The sequence below is a fragment of the Trachurus trachurus genome (genome assembly GCF_905171665.1).
Source record: "Trachurus trachurus genome assembly, chromosome: 13".
In the NCBI taxonomy this organism is placed as follows: domain Eukaryota; kingdom Metazoa; phylum Chordata; class Actinopteri; order Carangiformes; family Carangidae; genus Trachurus; species Trachurus trachurus.
In genome coordinates, this window is record NC_139892.1 from 22,868,933 (window position 1) to 22,889,445 (window position 20,513).

Sequence of the window (20,513 nt, forward strand, 5' to 3'; positions counted from 1 at the left end):
TGTCTATGGTCGACACCACACACTACAATCTACATCTAATAAATCCTAACCACTAAGTACAGTACTCCAACATGTACTCCAAAAGCCTGAAAGTTTGTTTAATTAAGCCACTCTTCCTCCAAACAAGTAGTGAAGAAACTCAGGGCAACAGATACAGGGTGAACTTTGTGCAGTTCTTTGTTTGTTTTTAATTGTTAGTTGTAACATACTCTCAAAGAGGGTAGTGATGCAGGTGAAAAATTAAGTGCAGTATAAAAGTGCAAAACACTTTGCACTTTGGGTCTGTTCATGTTAAGTTGAGTACTTTTTTTTTTTTAATATAAAGTCACCACATTTCTAAAGGGGGGGGGGGGGGGGGGGGGGGGGACTGTAGTTTGTGGGTAGGAACCGTGTGGATAACCGATCCATGGTAGGAACTAAAGGGAGAAATTTTGTTTCCGACCGGAGCGGGTACGGCGGGTAATTTAAACCACCGGAAGTGACGTTGTAAACAAAACCGTGCAGTTGTTTCGGTTGGAGGAGGTCTGATGGTAAATAAAGAAAAAACACTCTTCGCGTCTGTTTTCTCTCTCTCTGGTAATTACTCCAGCATCCCTGGGTTAGTTCGCACTTGTTTTACGACTGAAATGTTTTCTTAAAATGTCGGCGGTCGTGATGGTGGAGGACCACCGGGCTAACGGACGAGCTACCTGCTGTTTACCGTTGTCAAGCCTCCGCCGACAATGAAGAGGAAAGTGTCCAAACTGAGACTGAGCCCCAACGAAGAGGCTCGGCTTTTAAGAGAGGAGCATGAAAGAAGGAGAAAACTGCGAATACAGCAGGTAAATAAAGTCACGTGTGGCCTTTAGTGAGGCCTCACTTCATGTCTGATTAATAAACAACGTAGTTTACGCAGGAGAGTTGCCACTTTACATAGGTCCGGCTGCTATTACTTGGGATTAATTTCTTGACTAATCGGCCAATCACTTACTATATAAGGTATTATAACCAGTGAACAGTTCAAAAGATAATCCATCTTATTTACATTCGATGGACGATAAAGTAGTCTGATGGTAAAGTGAGATCAGCCGCATGCATTGGGCATAGGGTGTCATGAACAGGAGTCAGTGTCACATTAGCACTGGTAAAATGTGGCAACAGCTTTGTCCTGGTTCAATTTCTCAAGCTCCTTAAAGACAAATATTTCAAAAACAAGACTTGGTTTAATTGCCATGGCCATCTTTTTATGTAAACACCTCATTGGAAAGTCTTCAAAGTCTGTTTTTTCATGACACCTCTTGGTCACTATGAGTAATTTTTGTATTAACCTCCAGGTGCGAGAGCAGCAGCGGTACATTGCACTGCAGATCCGTCAGGCGGTTGAACAGAAGCGGCAGCATGAGCTGGAGCAGCTGGAAAAGCAGCTGCGGCAGGACTGGGAACGACAGCAGAGGGAGAAACTGGACACCCTGCAGAGGTTATACCAGGAGAGCCTACAGCTCCTTGGTCAGGGACACAGGAGTGCTAAAGAAAACGTAAGATCGTGGGCTAAAAGAGGACACTGCAGCTATGTCCTCACCAGCCAGAGTTTCTTTTGCTGATTGAAGATACTACACCTGCTAATGAAACTGTCACAGCTTTTAAGGACATTTCAGTCAGTCATTTCAGATCTTCCATACAAATGAGTTTCAGAGCATCTGACACTAAAATGTACAAAACCTCAGTATGATGATAAACTAATATTAATACAGTATTTGAATAATTTATTTGTGTGCCACTTTTATTTATCTTAATCAGGAACCCGACTTGGCAGCCATAGCTAAGAAGGAAGAGGAAAATCACACCAAAGCAGAGGAACGTTATCGAGAAGCTCTGAGGGAGCTGAAATTACAGAGGCTTAAAGACACTGAGAGACAAAACCAGTGAGCAGCATGTTTAAGTACAGCACAGATATTTTACTTAAGAGTGTTTATTTGTTGAATATGAATTATGTTCCTTTGTTTTTCTGTAGACTCATCAATGCCAGGAAGAAGGCACTGCTGTCAGAAAAGGAAAGATCAGCAAAAGTGGCCAGCCTCCCCCCTCCCCCCTCTAACCTCATTCAGGTGATCCACACACACAGTCGTATTAATGACACACCTGACAAGCCGGCTCTATTTGTTGGCTCACGTTTTGGTTAACTGTCCCGACACTACTAGCCAAGTGTTGTAAAGGTTTCGCTGAGTTTGGGCTAAGTGGTTTATCAATGCTTCACGTGATACAATTATGTCACAAAAGGTACTGACATGGCAACTGTAATAGATGTAACTGGATGAAAACGGATGTACAGTATTGCCAGTGTCATGACTTTGCTTTGTGTTAAAAGTCTTTTCTTTGGCTGTTACAGCATATGTAAATCCAACATGATATGTTATCATTTGTTGTATATGCAAATACTCATAATCCTTCAGAGGTACTATAGTTGTCCTATTGTTATTATTGAAACAATAATACAGTGGAGATATTACGATAAAATGGTTATGCTTTAGAGCAACAGATGGCCAGATTTGATTCTGATTATAAAATTAGCATAAGCTTTCTGAGCTATACAGTTCAGGCTCTTTATGGAGTCAAGATGAAACTTAATTTCCTTTTTCAAACAGAGCATTGATTCCAGGAAGTCACATGTCGTTAAGAAATCTGATGTGAGTGCCTTCGCTGCGACTCATTACCACATGTCTGAGAGCACAGTGGACAGGGAGGCAGAGACAGAGCAGGTAAGCCGTCTAATTTTCCGCACTTAACTCCACGTTTCGTTAGTGTTCGCTTGTTGTCTTATCTGGAGTTGTGTCTGCAGCTTAATGCCCACGAGGAAGCTGAGCTGGAGGCGAGGAGACTGCAGGATCTACAGAAGGAGGAGCAGAGGAGGAGAGAGGAGCAGCTGGAGAAGGCTCGTCTCAGAGGGAGGCAGGCGCTGAGGAGGGAACAGCTGGTGCAGGTACAACTTACCTGTTACTAATACATAGTTCACGTGTCCGACAGATTTCCATCACTGTAGCAAACACTAATGAATGACAGCAAAACAACAGTGTGCACCAGAGATAAGACACCTATCATCTAAGTCATAAAACATTGTGTGTGGTGCGTTTTACATGGATGTTCTGTCTTCATGACTGACACATCTGTCACATAGAAACAGATGTGTATCCTAGCAAGGGGTTAATAGGAAGACAAATAGCTGTTGCCTGCAAATCTTTAATGGTTTTGTAATAGAAGACAGGAAATGTTTTGGTGCTGTGTTAAGTGCAGCTCTCTGTGTCTGAGCAATTTGATGTATTCTTTAAGGATCGTGAGCGTCTGCTCGTTGAGCTAGAGCACATGCAGCAGACAGACCTGCTGAGGAGGAGACAGCAGGTGTCTCAGATGCCTCCTCAGATCTTCCAGCCTCTCTATAAGAGACAGGAGACAAGGGAGGACTTCCAGAGGGAGATGGAGTTTGCCTTTGAGGACATGTATACTGGAGAAAGGAGTAAGTTGTGTGCAGCATCTTGTTATGAATGTTTTGTAAAAGAAAAAAGTAGCTACATAAAACATGTATGCAACTTAGTTTAAAACCTCAGAAGTTATTTACAATAGGAGTTGCCAGAGGGTTGAGGTCTGTCTTTGTAGTTTTGTCATTGTATTGTCTTTGTTTTGTCACAAAGCAAAGATTCTGATAGCAAAATAGCCACAATGTTTTCATGGGACATGTAGTCTGCATGTACGGTTTCATTGGAGCCTCTCTAATTCCCACCATGTCTGATTCCAGGGGTTAAAGGTGACCTGGTGGTCCAGCTGGTGCCCGAGCCTCTGCCAGCTCTTTCCACAGACAGCCAGGACCAGGAGTTGGACATCACACAGGATGAAGTCACCACACAGGGAACAGAAAACACACAACATGACGCTGAGCAAGAAGCTGCAAGTACTGAGCAGGAAATCTTAGCTCAAGGTGAAGAGAAGCTCCACATACACATAACACATGAATTCCTTTGCTAAGTTGCTAATTACTTAAGTTCTTAATAGTAGTAGAAACTCTTAACCAACAAGTGTTTTTCTTTCTCTGCAGAGGAACCCTCCAGACCTCCTCCCAGACGAGCGTTGAAGAAACTCCTGGATCGTATCAGGAACCAGAAGAGTCAGCGTACTGGAGCCTGGAGTCGTGCTCCTGAGGCCAGTTCACCCACTGCCTTCACTGATCAGATCCCAGAACGGGACACATCCATAGAGACAGGTTCTCTGACCAGTGAGGAGAAGGAGAAACAGCCACCCACTGAACTACCTGAGCCACAAGGTCGGTTATCCAGAGTCACCTGAATAAGTAAATCAATGTATATTGATATTAGATAATAGTGAGGTTTTTTTTGTTTTGTTTTTTTACCTCAAATGTTCCCCCTACTCACATTTACTGTCTATGCCATGGCACCTTCAGTGTTAATAATAATAATTTTACACTACATCATGGTGTTGATATATAAAACAAATCATCTATTTTAAAAATGCCTGGTTTGTCACCTGTTTTTTTCCACTGTGTTTAATTCTAACATTTGCGTTTTCTTGTTTTTAATTCCATCAGTGTTGGAAACAACAGAGCAGTCGACAGCAGCAGATACTCGACTTCCCGACGTACTCGCAAACAGAATCCAAGCATTTGAAGATGAACGAAAGAAAAGGGTAGGTGCTATGATCACAGGGTTCTTACGGATCCTTAAAAAGTCTTAAAAGGCATTGAATTCATTAATCTAAAAACAAGGCCTTAATTGGCATTGAAATGTCTTAAAACAATTTTTCAAAGGTCTTAAAAATGTTAACACTTGGTAAGTGGTATTTTATGATTGTAATTAGTCTCAAATCTTAAAATAATTGGTAACATTTTGACATAGAGAAGTTAGTGGCGGCCGTCAACGCTAAATTTCTCACCGCCACCAGCTCCCGAGTCAGTGTTTTTTTTTTTTCCGGACTTTTTATGCATTTATTTTGAAAGGACAGCTGGAAAGAGACACAATCCAATGTTCATGTAGCAGTCACTTTACCTTTGTAAAATTGTCCCTATAACCCCATGTAAGTGATGTGGTGTTTTTTCTGCATTTGTGTTTATTGTGAAGTCGGTCTTAAATTTCATTTCAAGTGGCTTTAAAAAAGTCTTAAAAAGTCTTAAATTTAACTTGGCTTAAGTTGTAGGAACCCTGGACCAGACTTTGTTGACAGTGCAGACAAATCTCCATATTCTATATTCACTATACAGTTTATATACAGCCTCCACAGCCTGGTTCACTTGTTATCCTCACAGCTGCGTATGGTTGTTGTGATTGGTCAATTGGTTTGATCCAGGGGTTCCTCGTTACTTCATCAGTCCAGCTTCTGTCTAGCAGAGGGGATTGGGCCTTTTCAGAGGAGACCTCACATCTTCTGTGTTGGTTTTTTTCCCCACTTCGAAACTGTTTTCTTCAAATGTTTACAGAATTTGGCTTGGTTCCTGTTTTAAATCCAACATGCTGAAGATTTTCTGTCGTTATGTCCAAATCAAAAGCAAAATGAAGATGAGTATAATGAAGGCTGATGGATGTCGGACCTACATTCAGCTGAGGGACACAGGAGCTTCGCTCTCAGTTGGCTCTTCTCCTTCAAAGTGGATATTCAGCAAAACACTGTTGTTGTTGTTGTTGATGTGTTGTTCAGGAAGAGGAGCTTGAGAATGAGAAGCAGAAGCAGATGGTTTTGCTCCAGGAGCTGGAGGAGCAGAAAGCCAAACTGGAGCAGATGCTGCTGGAGGCTCAGCAGGAGAGGGAACACCTGAAGGCTGCTGCAGATGCAGCACAGGAAGTGACTGTTAACCAAGCAGACGCACCTGTCCATGACCAGGACATCACCTCTGTCGCCTCTGGTCAAGCCACTGAGGTTGGTCTATTATAATGTTCTTTTTTAATCCGGGTTTAGAGATTTTTTGATTTTATCTTGCTGGTGGCACTGCCTGTCTGAGGGAGTTTGTGAAATTATTTTTGTGTTTGATGGTGAATTTTTAAATTTGTATAGCCCAATTGAAATTAGACATTTAAACAGGGGCATATATGCTATTGTTAATATTCCTGACGAATTAATAACATTTTTTTCATCTTACTAGTTAGCCTTTTATAAATATCTTTTGGAGTATATTTAGTACAGTTACTTTAGTGATGAATGATTGATGCAACACTCCCTGCAGCTGGAGCCTCCTGCAGGTGAAGACGACCACACCAGGAGGATCAGAGAATACCAACAACGGCTGCTGGAACAGAACAGGTGCGTTCAGGCCTGACAACACAATACCTGATACCATGATTCTCATTGTGGGCCGGGGTTGTCTCTCTCACCAGTTTTCCACATAGTTAGATCTCAGACAGTTTGATTGACCCTGCTTATGTATTGTGTAGAGCTTACCCTTGCTGTATTTACCATAGTTCAGGGGATTTAAGGATGGTGTGTATCATGCTGTTTATCCCCTGAGTTAAACTTGTGATATCTCGTAATTTGAATAACATTTTACATTTATTTTTTGGCCTACTTTTTTTTTTTTTAAGGATTCATCAGAGATCAGTGGAAGTGGCTCGGCAGCGTCTGGAGGAATACCAGCGCGCTCTACAAATACGTTACAACATGACCTCCTTGTCTCTGCTGCCCACTGTCGTACCTCCAGGCCTCGGTCGCCCTCCTCAGCACAGTCCCCTGTCAGTGCCTCCTCCACCTCCTCTACAACACCCTCCCCCTGCAGTGGAGACATGTTTTCATAGACAACCACAAACCTCAGTGGAAGTTCCCACAAGAGAGTCTGACATGTCGCCTTCACCTCCCCGCCCCACTGACTCCAGTCTGAGCAGTGGCTTTGAAGTGCTGCAGGACGAAACAGAGTCTGATTTTCTTCGTCTAAGGACCCAGAGACCGGTGTGTGCCTGGCTGACTGACAAGGTGATGGAGAGGGTAACTGAGCACCTTCCGGAGAGAGTGAGACCCTCCTCCCTCACCACAGAGCCACTACCTCACAGTGTGTTCACACCACGTCACTCGGCCGTCGTCTCACCCCAGCCAGCCTCTGATCCCATCAGAGTCTTTAGCCCCACCTTCGCGGATGAGGCGCCTTTGGTCCCAGGCTATGCAGCAGCTCAGCCCGGGGCCACGTTGCATCGGTCCCTGCAGTTGGGATCCCCGAGCTCCAGCGAGGACGACATGGAGAAGCAGAGGAGGGAGCTGCAGGAGGTTCAGAGACGGGTGCTGGAGCGGAGGGAGGCAATGGAGCTGCAGCGGGAGAGGCAGGAAGAGGAGAGGCAGAGGCAGGAAGTGGAGATGGAGCAGATGAGGTGGCAAAGAGAGACGTTGCAGGCTCTGATTCAAACTGATACACAAGTAAGTGTAGACAACTACTCCTGCACTGGTGTTTTGTTACAGTTCAGAAGACAAATTATAGTTCACTTCTTTATTAATCTCAATAAAAGCAGCACATAACAAAATGACTCTTCTCACGCAGGCGGTTCCAGAGGCCAAGAGTGAAGTGTTGGTTTCAGAGAACATCAGTCAGACTCGCCTCCGATTACTGGCGTCCCTGCTGAGAGCTATAGAGGAATCTAATGGAGGCACGTTGTCACATCTGGAAGACCCTCAGGAGATAGATGGCTCCCCTCAGCAACATCCATGTAGCAGGGGTGAGACAGGTAACGGACCAGTTGTTGATAGTGTTATGTACTGCTCTATTGATTTATTTCTCGCTGGCTTCATTTAAAAGCAAATGCACATGGCCTGGAGGAGGGTTAGCAAAACAGCAGAAAAGCGACCAGACTTGCGCAGTTCCCCTTTAAATGTGCCATCATGGCTTTCATGGCTTTCATGGCATACACCTAGATTTTATTATGAAACACTCAAAGCTGTAAAGTTTTTCACTTTCTCCTCAGAACCTGTTGCTCAGACCGCCGTTCCTGCTGGATCTGTCCCACAGTCTGTCCTCCCCTCAGGACTTGCCCCTCCTCCTCGAGCAGCGAAGCCCCCGGTGACCCGTGTCAGGCCAGGAATCATGGAGCTGATGACTGAACAACATGAGCTCAGTGCCATTCAGGAGGTGGAGACTCCAGCCAACGTCAGCCAAGTGGCAGGTTGGCTCAGACCCAGAAACACACGAATAACATGCTGCTTTTTCTCACACACCCAAACCATGTGTCAGACTCGGGAGAGAATCGTGGGTTGATTGTTGTTTCCCATCGACCAGGTCCAGAGGAAAGTCTGACGGCTCCTTCACATGCTGTGGACTGGGATCCACACGAGGAATCGGATTCATCTGAGACCACTAACAGGACTCTGCAGACGCCCTCTGAGTCCAGCAGTGAGCATTGGACTGCTGAGAGACAAAGCAGCTCTTGGACAAGGAGATCAAAACATCTCACCTTGAGAGAGAGACTGCTAATGGGGGCTGACTCCTCAGACTCTGGTATGTAGAATGCAGATTGGGGAGGGGGTGGTGGTATTTTATTACAAAACAGGACAAAAGCGTCAAAAATATATTTACACTTGATTTAAATATTGTTTTCCAGATTCAGCCCTGAGAGTAATCTCACCACTCTCCTCTGACTCTGGGAGAGGAGCCGACTACTCTGGTCCTGCGATCACAAGCTACAGGTCCTTCACAGAGGTAACCAGGGCAACTGAACATGTACACAAACTATTAATGGCTCTTTCATGTTTTTGTGGCAAACTTCTGCAGCAAAGAAAGGAACAAGACAAAGAGCAGTGAAGGAGCATCCGTCTCCTCTCGGTTGTTCTCTCTCTGAGGTTCACGTGTTGTGAATCGATGATGAAAAAATAGCCAAATCTGAGAGCTGGAGGCTGGAGCACAACCTGTGTCTTCAGCCTGTGATTAAGCTTGAGAAGCTTTGTGTGAATGTGTGTGAGTGAACTTCTGTGTGTGCGCGCGCATGTTTGTACTTCTTTCTGTGTGTGTGCGTCTGTGTGTACTGAGCGATGATGAAAAATGACTCAACCTGAAGTGTATTTAATCAAAATACATCTGGTGATGGTCTCTACACTTGAACTGAGCTCAGTCAGTGTTTGATGTGTGAACTGTCTGTTAGTTTAGTACAAAGTTTTTGGTGTTAATGTTTAATGTTGATGTTGTTAATGTTAATGTGTGTCTCTGTCTTTGTATGTGTCTGTGTATGTATTTGTTCTTCTTTGTGTGTGTGTGTGTGTGTGTGTACATCTGTGTGTACTGAGTGATGATGTAAAATTACTCAACCTGAAGTGTATTTAATCAAAATACATTTTGTGATGGTTTCTACACTTGAACTGAGCTCAGTGAGTCTGTGATCATGTGTGAACTGTCTGTTCAAGTTATTTACCCCCTTAAGTGTTAATGTTTAACGTTGACCCTGAGAATGTGTGTGCGTCAGTCTCCCCACAGGCCTCCTGAGTCTGACTGTCTCTCGTCCACCACCATCTCCACCGGCAGCTACATCACCACTGACCCTGAGCAGAACATTGGTGAGGAACAGGAGTGTATGTGTGTGTTGTTGTACACATGCTTTTGAACATGTAGTTGATTTGTACTTGGAGCATAGAAACATCCAAGAAGTATTCATGTTGGAAAATGCCAGTAGCAGGAAAAACGACCTGTTGGAATAATTGCTTCAGCTCTGCACATGTTAGGTGTACTTTCAACTTTGTTCTTCTTCTCCCTCTTCTTTAGATAAATCTCCAGGAGCTGGATATTGTGAGGAAGAAGGAAGAGGAGCAGATTTACGTCACGCCTCTTCTCCATCTGCTCAAAGCTCCTGTATCAAGGAGGGCTCAGCTGCAGCGGCCGTAGACTCTCTGTTTAACGACAGCAGCATCCAACGTATCATCGACAGATACACGAGGGAGCTTAACATCTCCCTCAGCACTGCTGGGAGAACCACAGGTACACTACACCAAGTCCACATGTTTCTTCCAAGGATCCCCTCTCATTGATCAACCTGATGGATCGATAGCAGGTGTCACTGTCAGGTCTCTGTCCTGCTGTTAGTTTGGTGCAGCAGTTACTAACATCATAGTGAGACGGTGCAATTACAGCATTTCACGCCGGCCTCACTCGCAGGTCAGAGGTGATGATCATACAAAGTTACAACTCTCAGCACACCTGGTAGATTCCTGTGACATGGGGTCATTGAAATTCTTAGCTAACCGTCTGCTGTTTGGTGCTGAGCAGGTTGTGCACAGTGGATTTTTAACGGCTTTCTGCTGTGGCCCTTAATTGTTGCTGTGCTTATTGCACATATTTTACATCAGAAGATGGTACCATGTCAGTGTCTCTTTTATCCCTCTGCAGACAGCGAAGGCTCGTATGTGGAGGAATCTGGGTCTTCACTTTCACAGCAGTCTCAGGTTCAAGACTCGGAGAGAAGTGGGGAGCTTGAAGACTCTGCAGGTCGTCGCTCTCTTTCCTCACAAACCAGTGGCCAGGTCAGTGAGTCTTAAACCACATGGGGGATATTGTAGCTTATTCAGGGGCACAGCAGGGAAAGTTTGGGAACCACTCTTATAACTGATGACATTAAGTTAAAAAGTGAAATACGGTTTAATTAATAATTAATTGTCACGTTTAAGTCACAGGAAAGAGTCGATCCGGTCCATGAGCAGCACTCGGGTGGGGACCTGTCACAGGCTGAGGACCCTGAGCAGGATTCTTTCAGGCCTCTGATTGGCCAGCCGGCAGACCAGTCGTCCTGTCTGGCCGCTGACCAGAGGAGCTCGGCCATGGAGCGACTGGTCGGTCAACCCTCGGCTCACTCGTCCATGATTGGTCACCTTCCAGGTCTGCCTGCTTCGGTGAGCTTGGATCAGGGTGGATGGGATTCCACACTGAGTCGGATGATCGGTCAGCTCTCGCATCAGTCCAGCTTTAACTGGCTGAGTGGTGGGCAGGACTTTTACGCAGACCAGCTGGTGGGGCAGTTGGTGCAGGAGCCGTCAACCACATGGTTGGATGAAGGGCAGGAGGAGAGTGTCATGAGGCCGCTGGTCGGGGAGCTGGATAACGATCAACACAGTGGAAGCTCAGGTAAAATGTGCAATAAGGCTGCTAAATGACCTGAAGACAAGAGTTCAACCTTTTGAGTGTGTCAAATTATCAGACGATGCCCATCTGTTGAAATATTATTGTTGAACAAATAAAGGTAAAAATGGACTTTGTCAAAGTATAGAAAAACGATCTGAGGTGAGAACTTGTTTCTGTTTGTAGGCGAAAGAACTTGTGTAGATCTCGGCGTCTCGACTGAATCCTGTGTGCCGGTGTACACAGCGCTGCCTCCTGAGGCTTCATCACACAGCTCCACCATCCCAAGTGTGAGTCAGCATCCAGAACACCAGGAGCTGCACGACCGAAGCCGTCACGTGGACTTGGGCCCAGAGAGAAGTGAAGGTGAGGATTTATTGGTGGCTGCATCAGAAGGAGAATATGACCCGCGCCATATCTGTGTGGTGTCTGATGTTCATTCACATGTTCGTTCGGTTTCTGCTTTTTTAACTACAGTCACTGCACATTATGTCCATGTTCATCACTTTTTATGTTAGTTTTCCCAGGCTCCGACTCATTCCACCCACTACTTGCTGAGATCACCCACAATGAAACAGTCGACGCGTCCATGACCTTTCACCTGCTCGAACACAACGTGCCTGCCTCACCTGAAGGACAGCCCGCCACTGGGAGACGCCGTGTCCCCACCCCTCATGAAGAGTCTGAAACCCACTCTGATCCTTCTCCTGAACGCCTTCGAACCGAACACGCCGTGTATGAATCCTGCCAGAGCCAGCCCCAGGAGTCTGTGCTCACGCTGGACGATACCATGAAGACAGACGTGGAACTAACGGCTCTGAATTTGTCTAATTTCTCCATGCGTGATGATTCACCTGCTCTGGAGCTGCCACCATCCGCAGCAGGCATGTCTGCAGAAGCAAACAGCGTTTCTGAAAATCTTCAACTTTCAGGCCCATTCAGTGACCCTTGTGCTGAAGAACTGAAGTCTGAGCAGGGGGATGAGCTTTCAGTCTCAGATAAGATATTGGTATGATTTCTGTGATTTAATCTTGGAAAAAGGCTGAACATCTTTTTAAATATCTTGTACTCATGTGCAACATCTCTGGCTGAGCTGTGTTCTTGTCATCTTTGATCTTTCCCCGGACATCAGGAAGGACTGAGTGAGAAGGGGATCCTGGAGCAGTCACAGATAACACTTGTGAGCCTGGCAGACACCACGCTGCAGGACCAAGAGACGAGCGTCACTGAGGGAGATCCAGTTCAGGAAGACAAACTTCCACACAGGGACAGGGTGAAAGGACAGACAGGCCAAGAGACAGAGGTAACTGTATATCACAAATCTGTGCTGTGTATGTACATAATAAAAATACCTGTCGCCCAAGTCCAAAACGTATGTCCAAATAAGATGAGTCTCCTACAGGGGTCAGAATCCACACTGTTACCAGAGGACATAGTGGAGGACAAGGACCAAACACACCAAGGTAAAAATCACAGCTGTGAATATAACAAAATGAAAATATGATGGGGTGAGATTTGGATTTTTAAATATGGATGTGATCGAGAACACAAAAGGAGCAAAATGCATGTGATTACGACTTTGTGTAAACATTGTACATTCATGTGTGAAAAGGGAACATTTGTTTTTTTCCCCTGTCTCTAATATTTAGTGACATTACAGAAGTTTGAGTGGGGGCCTAGCGGAGGTCAACAGCAGGTCGACCAGCAGAAGCGCAACGCTCTGCTCCAGAGATCAGCCCGCAGGGTCGAGGCCATCAAGGCCAAAGGAGCTCTGGCCAGGATGAAGCCTGGGATCCAAACTTCATCTGAACCCAGAGAGAAGTCTAAAGCTGGGAAATGTCAACCAGTCTCTAGTGAGACAAAGACTGAACCAGAGCTTCAACATGAGGCTCATCACAAGTCGAAGGGAGGACGAGCTGAGCAGCAGCAGACTGAAGGATCCAGCCTCAAGCTGAAACAGGCCCAGCTCCCCCCACCAGGTATGTGAGCTACATACAGACCGATAAGCCTGTGCATATTCTCATTTGTCCAGATCATAGTATCTCAAAGGAGGTTAAATCGAAAGCAACTGGACAGATAACTAAGGACAAATAAGTAAGTCCAGTTGCTTTCGATTTAACCTCACAGACCGTTTCACATTTCATTTCAAATCACAGCATTAATATTATGGGAAACAGAACACGCAATTTGTAGATCCTTAGTCAGGAGTCTTCCCTCAGACATTTGTACCATTTCAAACTTTGCATTGATTTGTCAGTAATGATACTTGAGAAACTTGACACTGTTCACCAGAAGGAACTGCATTAATCTGATCAGCTGCTCAACAAAACACGACCAGTAATACAAACTGTTGCAAAAGGGCTGTTTTCCTTTTCTATTAAAAGTTTGGCAAACCAAATCAACTTCCTGTTCCTGTTGTGTTTTTTTACAAAAACAATTGAGAATGTTAACTGTGTACCTCTTTCTCTGCTCATCCTTTACTCATGTCTCTGTTCACAGAAACTTTTATTGCCCCGTTGCCTCTGTGCTATGTTGTGTGTTATTATTTAGGCATAATGAGAACCTGAAATTTGAATTAAAAGTTAAATATTAGATATCAACTGTAGTGCTAATTAACAAGGCAACTTAAGTTAACTTAATAATATTGATATATTAATATTTACATATTTCTGCCAGTGCGTAATTCCAGGCCGAAAAAGATGGATGTGCTGAAGATCCACACACCAGAGCAAAGAAAGCTGGATGTTTCTGAGATGCACCAGAGAACTCGGAGGTACTGCAATAATATCAGATTTTAATCTTCAACATTTTTGAGCTACAAGTAAATATTATCTGTAGACACTGTACACCAACCACCAACTCTACAGATATTAGTCTGGACGTTTCATTTCCAAAGTCTAAAACTGCTTCTTACCATTGGTCATATTATATCGAGGTCTAAGTAAAAACATGCATTAAATAGAAATTGCATCATTTTGTTCTGTCAAAACCACATCATTTCTGTGTGCACTTGTTTGTGCAGACTGTACGAGCAGCTGGAGGAGGTGAAGCAACAGAAAACAATCAGGGGCAGACAGGAAGCTAATGCGAAAAACAGACTGAAGGCCAAAGAGTTCCACATGGTAAAAAAAGAAATGTCTGTACCAGAAGTTGCTCAAATTCTGAGTTTGAGGTGATATTGAAGTAATAGTGTGTATGAAATGTTTTTTCTCTCTTCACAGAAAACCTTACAGAAGCTTCGTGCCAAGCAGACCCTGCAGTGACCGACTTTAAATGTTCTAGTTTTACTCATGTAAATTTAGTTTTGTAAAGTTTTATCAATAAAGAATTAAGTTATTTGAATCTAGTTCTGCACTTCATGTGTTTGTATCAAGTAAAATATCACAACAGACACCTCAGTCAAAACTTTCAGATGAGTTTTTAATAAGATGAGACATTCATCAAGTCATTTACAGGTTATACAAAACAGTGCTAACGTTTCCAGCATGAATCTTCTGCTGAAGGCAAACTGAGGAGTGAGTGAGGTCACTTTAGATTTAGTCTTCTGTTCCTGTCCTGCTACTCAAACATCACCTGCAGCTGAGGACATGACCGGCTCATACTGGGTGAGACAAACACGTTGGTGGTCATCCATTTGTGATTGTTTCTCCAACATGCCTCCACTTCTGTTATTCTGTTAGTCTGTTACATCAAAGTCCTTCCTCCCCACATGGCCACAGATTCTAGTTTTGGTGTTTGGTCACATGGGGCTCCTCCTCCTCCTCCTCCCACAGAAAGGCCCGGGTGGTGTTGTATCTGAGCTGTGCCTCAGTGAGCGTTAGAGTTTGGAGAAGGTTATCGTCTTTGGACTCTTCTTCTCCATGGCAGCCTGAGCTGACTTCATCACATCCTGAGTCTGGAGCATGCTCATGTTCCACGTGGCCTGCAGGGACAAATGAGGTGGTGATTAGAGTCGGAAAGGGAAGCGTCAGTCACACCACGATACTGATGGAAGATGAGCAGAAAAGCGTGCCGTTGTTATTGTCTTTATTTTGAAAGGGCATACGATGATCTCACCATGTAGTCCAGTCCCTCTGTCACGCTGTGGTCTCTGGCGTAAATGAGGTTGATTTTGGTTCCCTGCACAGCTACAGGGCTGCGACCGGCGATCTCCTCGGCCATCTCCAGAGCTCCAGCCATCATGGCTTCCTTATCTGCAAACACACGGCTGGAGACAAAGTGTGGAGCATTTAAAGTAGAACTATCGCAAATACAGCAGGAATGGCAATAAAAAAAACTTAAATACGCAATAAATATGTCCAGGGGAGCCATAACTATCTGTACACAAAAACGGTGTAGTGCCTGTGGAGCAAATGCAGAATTCCTTTATGTTATGAGACAAGCCGGCCCGGCGCTCAGCCCCACCTCCTGAACAGCACACTATGTTTAGAGAACGAGGATGTTTACATCTGATACGCTGCACCACTGGCCCCATCTAGTGGCCAAACAAAGAATTGGAATTTGTGATAGTGCTACTTTAAAAATAAGGGGGGAGTTGCCGGTCTGAAGTGAGACTGGCTTGCTGGCTAACACACATTACAATGAACAACACTGATCCTGTCAGCGCTGTCGTCTCTGCTGTGGCTCGTGAGTTTAGCAATAGATGCTGTTGCAGCTCATCACTTGTTGAATGACTGATGGTAAAAACAACGACAGAAATGTGTAAGTGCATCATTCTGTGGATGGTTGACAATCGGGTGTGTTTACCTGACGAGCCCGCTGCTCTTGGCTTCATCTGCATACATCTTCCTGGCCGTCAAAGCCAAGTCGTTCACCAGGCTGCAGAAACAACAACAGCATGGACTTAGAGCACATGTAAAAGGATTTGGAAATGTAACCTTGAAGGGGTTAGTCACTCAAACATGTTCCTATCAAGAGCTTTTATGTTCCTTCTTAAATGTTCTGTATATTTCCATCGTCAGACATCCCTCCACAGTCATATGAACAATCTTCAGGGCGGAGGAGAAGAATGAGGTGGTCTTTCCCCCCCACAGAGCCTCAATCTTTCTCAACATCATGGAATCACACAGGTAATGTTTGATGACTCGTGTCTTTCTCTCTGCTGCACACACAGCGGTGCACAGCTGGTAGTTGTGTGGATCTGTGCAGCAGCTGCTCAGGTTGTTAAGGGCTCAGTGTGTGGGAGTGAGGTCCTGTACTCTCGTCACTTTTAAACGATTCACGCTCACATTCAAACAGACTGGCTACAGACTCAACAGTGAGGAGGAGCAGAGGGTGTGTGTTTGATTTACTGAAGAGGTGTGTTTACCTGCGGCTGCCGATGACTTTAGGAAGTCTCTGCAGAGTCCCGACGTCTGCTGCAAGTCCAATATCAACTTCCTGCGAAGCCAGAAAGACACACTGATGAAGACTGTTGTATTATCTTCAAGTTTCATATCATGATTCATGATTTTTTACCTGTAGTATTTACTACAGAGGCGTTTATTTATGTCTCAAATTTAATTAAAAACCCTGTCCTTATTTCTATCTTTATATTCTTAAACACTTGTCTGTATTTCATAATGTTTATTTCCCCATAATTAAACAGTGTGGTTGAGGATGATACAGGTTTTGTGAAAATATTTGTTGACATGGAGCACTGACATGTCAAATACATCTGAATACATCCCTCAAAGATACACAGATTCACAAATAAAATAATCAGAATGGAGTATAAAAATAAACATAAAGCCTTTTCCTTGACTGTCATCCTGTCAAAGTAAATTCCAACGCATTCTTGTTGTCTTTCACATGCTTGTTTTATTTTTCAGCCCTTCATCTATTCCCATCTCTTCATCTAGAACCAATGACCAGTGTTGGGTGCACATAAATGAACTCACCTTGACCTGGAACCAGGCGTCCTGTGTACACAGGCGGATGTCACAGGCTGTGATCAAGTCCACACCTGCCACAGAGCACAACATCCACTGTGAACACGACTGTGTACTAACAACAGGAACTGCAGCAACACAGTGACAGACATGATGTAACACAACAAGTAACCCTGGCCCTGACCATGGTGGTCTAAAACTGGACCAGCTCTATGCAAGAGGAAAACCAGAACTTTAATTCACAATGCACCGATGCTTTCACTCACCCCCTCCGACGCAGGCTCCATGAACGGCCACCACAACAGGCTTTGGACACTACAGGGAGAAAATAATAGCAAAAGGTAATTTCACAGACCAGTCCAGTCATTTTGAAGCATAATTACCAAACACTTCCTGTTTCAACCTTTTCAAATAAAATGATGTTGTTCTTTTCTTCATTTCATGTTATTAAACTGATCTTTAGGACTTTGGGCTGGTGCTTGTGCAAAACAAGCATTATTGTGGGGTAAGGGAAATTATTATTATTATTAGACTACATAAATAATCAACTTGTGAAGAAAACAAGTGGCAGTGTTAAACAGATACACTCCTCAGGTCAGACCTTCTCAATGACGGAGAACGTCTCTTGATACTTGGCGATCTTCTGTTTGAGGTTCCAGGAAATTCTGGCAGTGTCGTCGCCCTGTGGCTGGAGTACGTCGCTGGCCATGTCCATCAGGTCAATACCTGGACAGTAACACAACACAGACAATAAATCAACAACTCTATGACAAAAAACAAAATAATTTAACATTAAAAACGTAGTGTGTAAAAAAAGTGCCGGATACACACCAGCTGTGAAGATCTTCCCTGCTCCAGAAACCACCACCACTCTGCACTCTGGGTCTCCAGCTATTTCATTAAAGCAGTCCACCATCTCACTGGGAGAGAGGATCAAAAACAAAAGAACATCTCTGTCAGCGTCCGAAAAACTGGTGAAAATACAGCGCTTTGCTTTTTCACGTGAGTAAAAAATGTTTCAGTTCTTTTATCAAGTGTCCTCTGATTAAAAAGACAGAAATCTTCTCACTGTTTAAACACAACACAATCTCCATTTTAAGTCATGTGTAAGACAGCTGCTTTTTAAAATGTGAAAAACAATAAGTTGTCCAACTAGAAAAAATACTTTGCCAACAACTTGTGTTCCACTAAATCTAACATTAGTTTAACGATCCTAAGTATCAGTGAGAAGTGAACATTTCAGCATTTTCAGTTCAGCCAACAATTTGCCAAATTTTCAGAATTACAAAATTTCGCAAAATGCAAAAGAACCTTCTGATTTTTCAGGTAAGACCAATGAATAGCCTACATTTAAACTGTCTGTACTATAAGAGAAGAATAATAGCCCTGTGTTCATCTACCACAAACAATTGTATGTTTTTTTAAACTGGCCGTGCCTCCAGAAGGCTTTGTTCATGGCATTGCGTTTCTCAGGCCGGTGAACCTCCACATGTGTGACGGACTCTGCCGGGTGGCTGATGGCCAGGGTGGTGTACGGAGAGGTGGGGCCCGCTGAAGACGACATGGCTCTGACAAGAGACTGACTGGACAGCCGCAAACTCCTGTCTGAGGTGAGAGGAGGATAAAGAATACGAATAAAACGTGCTGATTTAAACTGCAGCAACAGCACAAGACTTGCCTTTAGCACAGAGATAAATGGATTCATCTGGAAATAAATCTGAAAACGTATCTCTGATTAATAATCACTATACTGCTTCTTTCAACAATATTCTCATTCCAGTTTTTCAAATGCTGAGGATGAGATCAGTAAGTGTGATTGACTCTCTAGTGCTAGGGAGGAGGGTAACACTCATGCAAAGAGTTTAAAACAGGACTTCCACTGGTCTACAGCAAAAGACAATGACAAAAAAACAACTCATCTGCAGATTATTTTTAATGAATCATTTTTGTCTTTAAAATGTCTGTTGTAATTTCCCCTCAGACCTTTGAGGCCAATTGCCAATTTATTTTCTGTCGAGACTCGACTAACCAATCAATCATAGTAGCTGCAACACTAGATCATTTTCATAATCATAACTATTTGATTGTGTATTAATTCAAGCGTCTTTGTCCTGCAAACGCTATTTAATAACAATCGATCGATCACAAAGAGAGGCAGCAGGACAACATTATATCAAATCTTGGAAGCTGGAGAGTATTTTTGACCTTTTCATTTAAAAAAGAAAATTAGCATTACTACTAGGTTACTTGATTATTGTCCATGCAAAGTAAGGTTCAACAGGTATTTTAGTGCACAACATAAAAAAATAAGCTCTTTGCATGTTGCATAAAGAAATCCTGACCTTTCACCTACATCGCCATTCACGCCTTCTGTTTACTTCACTGAAAGACATTTTAGTTTGGAGACTATCACGAGTTAAGGGAAGTGAACAAACACGTTTAAACCTGTGTACAACACCTGAAGTCAGGTTTTATACATTTACCTAAATAACACAGCAGTCAAAACATAACACACACACACACACATACACACACACGACACTTACATTTCGTGAGAGTCGACCTGACAATGACTGACAACATCGCAGGTGTTCAGGTTGCAGAGTCCACAGTCTTATTAGATCAATAAACCTGCAGCAAACAGAGAAGTGACACAGTTATTAGCCTGCTGCTTCACATTAGCCTGGATGCTAACTGCTGCACATAAACTACAGTCTCACCTGCGTTGCAGTCCAAACAGTCCGCTGGTGGTCAGAAAACCGGACAGAAGCAGACACACGGGACTGCGATAGAAAACAGAAGTTTTAGCTTTTATAAGTGCAGTCCAAGGTTTTAATAACCTTTATGTCAACTAGCTCGGCTCAGCCTCCTTGTCAACCTGATACGGTGGCTGACGAGGCTCAAACTTGAGAGACGAAGAAGCGAAAGTCAAAAGTCAGTAAATATAATGTACTGTGCACAGTCGTACCCTGCAGTTATCAGTTTATAAAACGGACCACATTTGAGACATTAATATTGTGTTTGAGTGGGACTCTGACCTCAACAAAACAAAAACATACATTTTCAGTTACATCCAAACTCAGTTAAATATCAATGTATTTAATTGAACATCTTGAATATGATAAATCAGTAGTTGGACAGCAGCCTTTAACAAATGAGTCCTATATTTCATTAAAATCCTTCATTCTTACATAACGCTGGGCTCTTCCTCGTATTGCTTTTTCTTTATTCAAAAATGTATAGACAATAGAAATAAAAATACATGAACGTCATCATGAACCTGACTTTTAACTTGAAGAGTGAAGTTTAAGAATTTCTTTATTGTCTTAAGTAGTGAAACATTAGAGGACTGAACTTTGCGGAGACTTTTTACCTTTGCACCTGCCTGATGTTGTGCAGCTTATTAACATCTTCTATATGCCTACTGTAACAGACTTTATGAGCCACTCAGCCACTGACCTAAACCCCATTGAACAGATCTGAGGTTAACTGGGACACCCACCACCAGTTTGATATATATTTGAGACACCAGGGTGAGTTGTTCACTGAGGAGAACCGTGGGAAATGGGTGAAATGTCCAGTAAAAGGTAAATAAGCGG

At 43.7% G+C, this 20,513-nt stretch overlaps 2 protein-coding genes across 3 annotated transcripts; one reads left to right on the plus strand and one right to left on the minus strand.

Annotated features, from left to right (window-relative positions):
• The first annotated feature begins 489 nt into the window (after positions 1 to 489).
• On the plus strand, positions 490 to 14,338 carry cep295 (centrosomal protein 295). 2 transcript variants are annotated; one of them, XM_083984463.1, is made up of 29 exons: positions 490 to 821; positions 1,314 to 1,514; positions 1,777 to 1,901; positions 1,991 to 2,084; positions 2,622 to 2,735; positions 2,816 to 2,956; positions 3,304 to 3,487; positions 3,767 to 3,946; positions 4,064 to 4,288; positions 4,571 to 4,668; positions 5,674 to 5,892; positions 6,197 to 6,273; positions 6,552 to 7,371; positions 7,493 to 7,676; positions 7,914 to 8,111; positions 8,225 to 8,443; positions 8,547 to 8,644; positions 9,402 to 9,492; positions 9,698 to 9,910; positions 10,319 to 10,452; positions 10,597 to 11,050; positions 11,231 to 11,410; positions 11,563 to 12,053; positions 12,177 to 12,347; positions 12,447 to 12,507; positions 12,694 to 13,023; positions 13,721 to 13,817; positions 14,067 to 14,166; positions 14,266 to 14,338. In XM_083984463.1, exons 1-29 carry the CDS (start codon positions 723 to 725, stop codon positions 14,305 to 14,307), a joined length of 5,640 nt encoding a protein of 1,879 aa, XP_083840589.1. In that variant the 5' UTR covers positions 490 to 722; the 3' UTR covers positions 14,308 to 14,338. The 2 variants fall into 2 exon arrangements, with proteins under 2 accessions (XP_083840589.1, XP_083840590.1); XM_083984464.1 differs by having other exon boundaries at positions 10,603 to 11,050.
• A 105-nt stretch (positions 14,339 to 14,443) lies between these two features.
• Positions 14,444 to 19,830, minus strand: ech1 (enoyl CoA hydratase 1, peroxisomal). Its single transcript, XM_083984712.1, has 11 exons — positions 19,635 to 19,830; positions 19,461 to 19,545; positions 18,351 to 18,519; positions 17,746 to 17,834; positions 17,516 to 17,640; positions 17,181 to 17,229; positions 16,924 to 16,988; positions 16,353 to 16,423; positions 15,791 to 15,862; positions 15,101 to 15,251; positions 14,444 to 14,966 (listed from the first exon to the last, which is right to left on the minus strand). The coding sequence occupies exons 2-11, from the start codon at positions 19,495 to 19,497 to the stop codon at positions 14,862 to 14,864; spliced, it is 933 nt and encodes a 310-aa protein (XP_083840838.1). The 5' UTR covers positions 19,498 to 19,545; positions 19,635 to 19,830; the 3' UTR covers positions 14,444 to 14,861.
• Positions 19,831 to 20,513: the final 683 nt, after the last annotated feature.

Excerpts from the sequence above, each read along its gene's own strand:
- cep295 (XM_083984463.1), top strand. The coding sequence starts at position 723 with ATGAAGAGGAAAGTGTCCAAACTGAGACTGAGCCCCAACGAAGAGGCT. Across the intron at positions 2,736-2,815 it reads GGGAGGCAGAGACAGAGCAG|CTTAATGCCCACGAGGAAGC; the intron begins GTAAGCCGTCTA and ends TTGTGTCTGCAG. Across the intron at positions 14,167-14,265 it reads AGGCCAAAGAGTTCCACATG|AAAACCTTACAGAAGCTTCG; the intron begins GTAAAAAAAGAA and ends CTCTCTTCACAG.
- ech1 (XM_083984712.1), bottom strand. The coding sequence starts at position 19,497 with ATGTTGTCAGTCATTGTCAGGTCGACTCTCACGAAAT. Across the intron at positions 17,835-18,350 it reads ATGAACAAAGCCTTCTGGAG|TGAGATGGTGGACTGCTTTA; the intron begins GCACGGCCAGTT and ends CCTCTCTCCCAG. Across the intron at positions 16,424-16,923 it reads ACGCCTGGTTCCAGGTCAAG|GAAGTTGATATTGGACTTGC; the intron begins GTGAGTTCATTT and ends CTGGCTTCGCAG.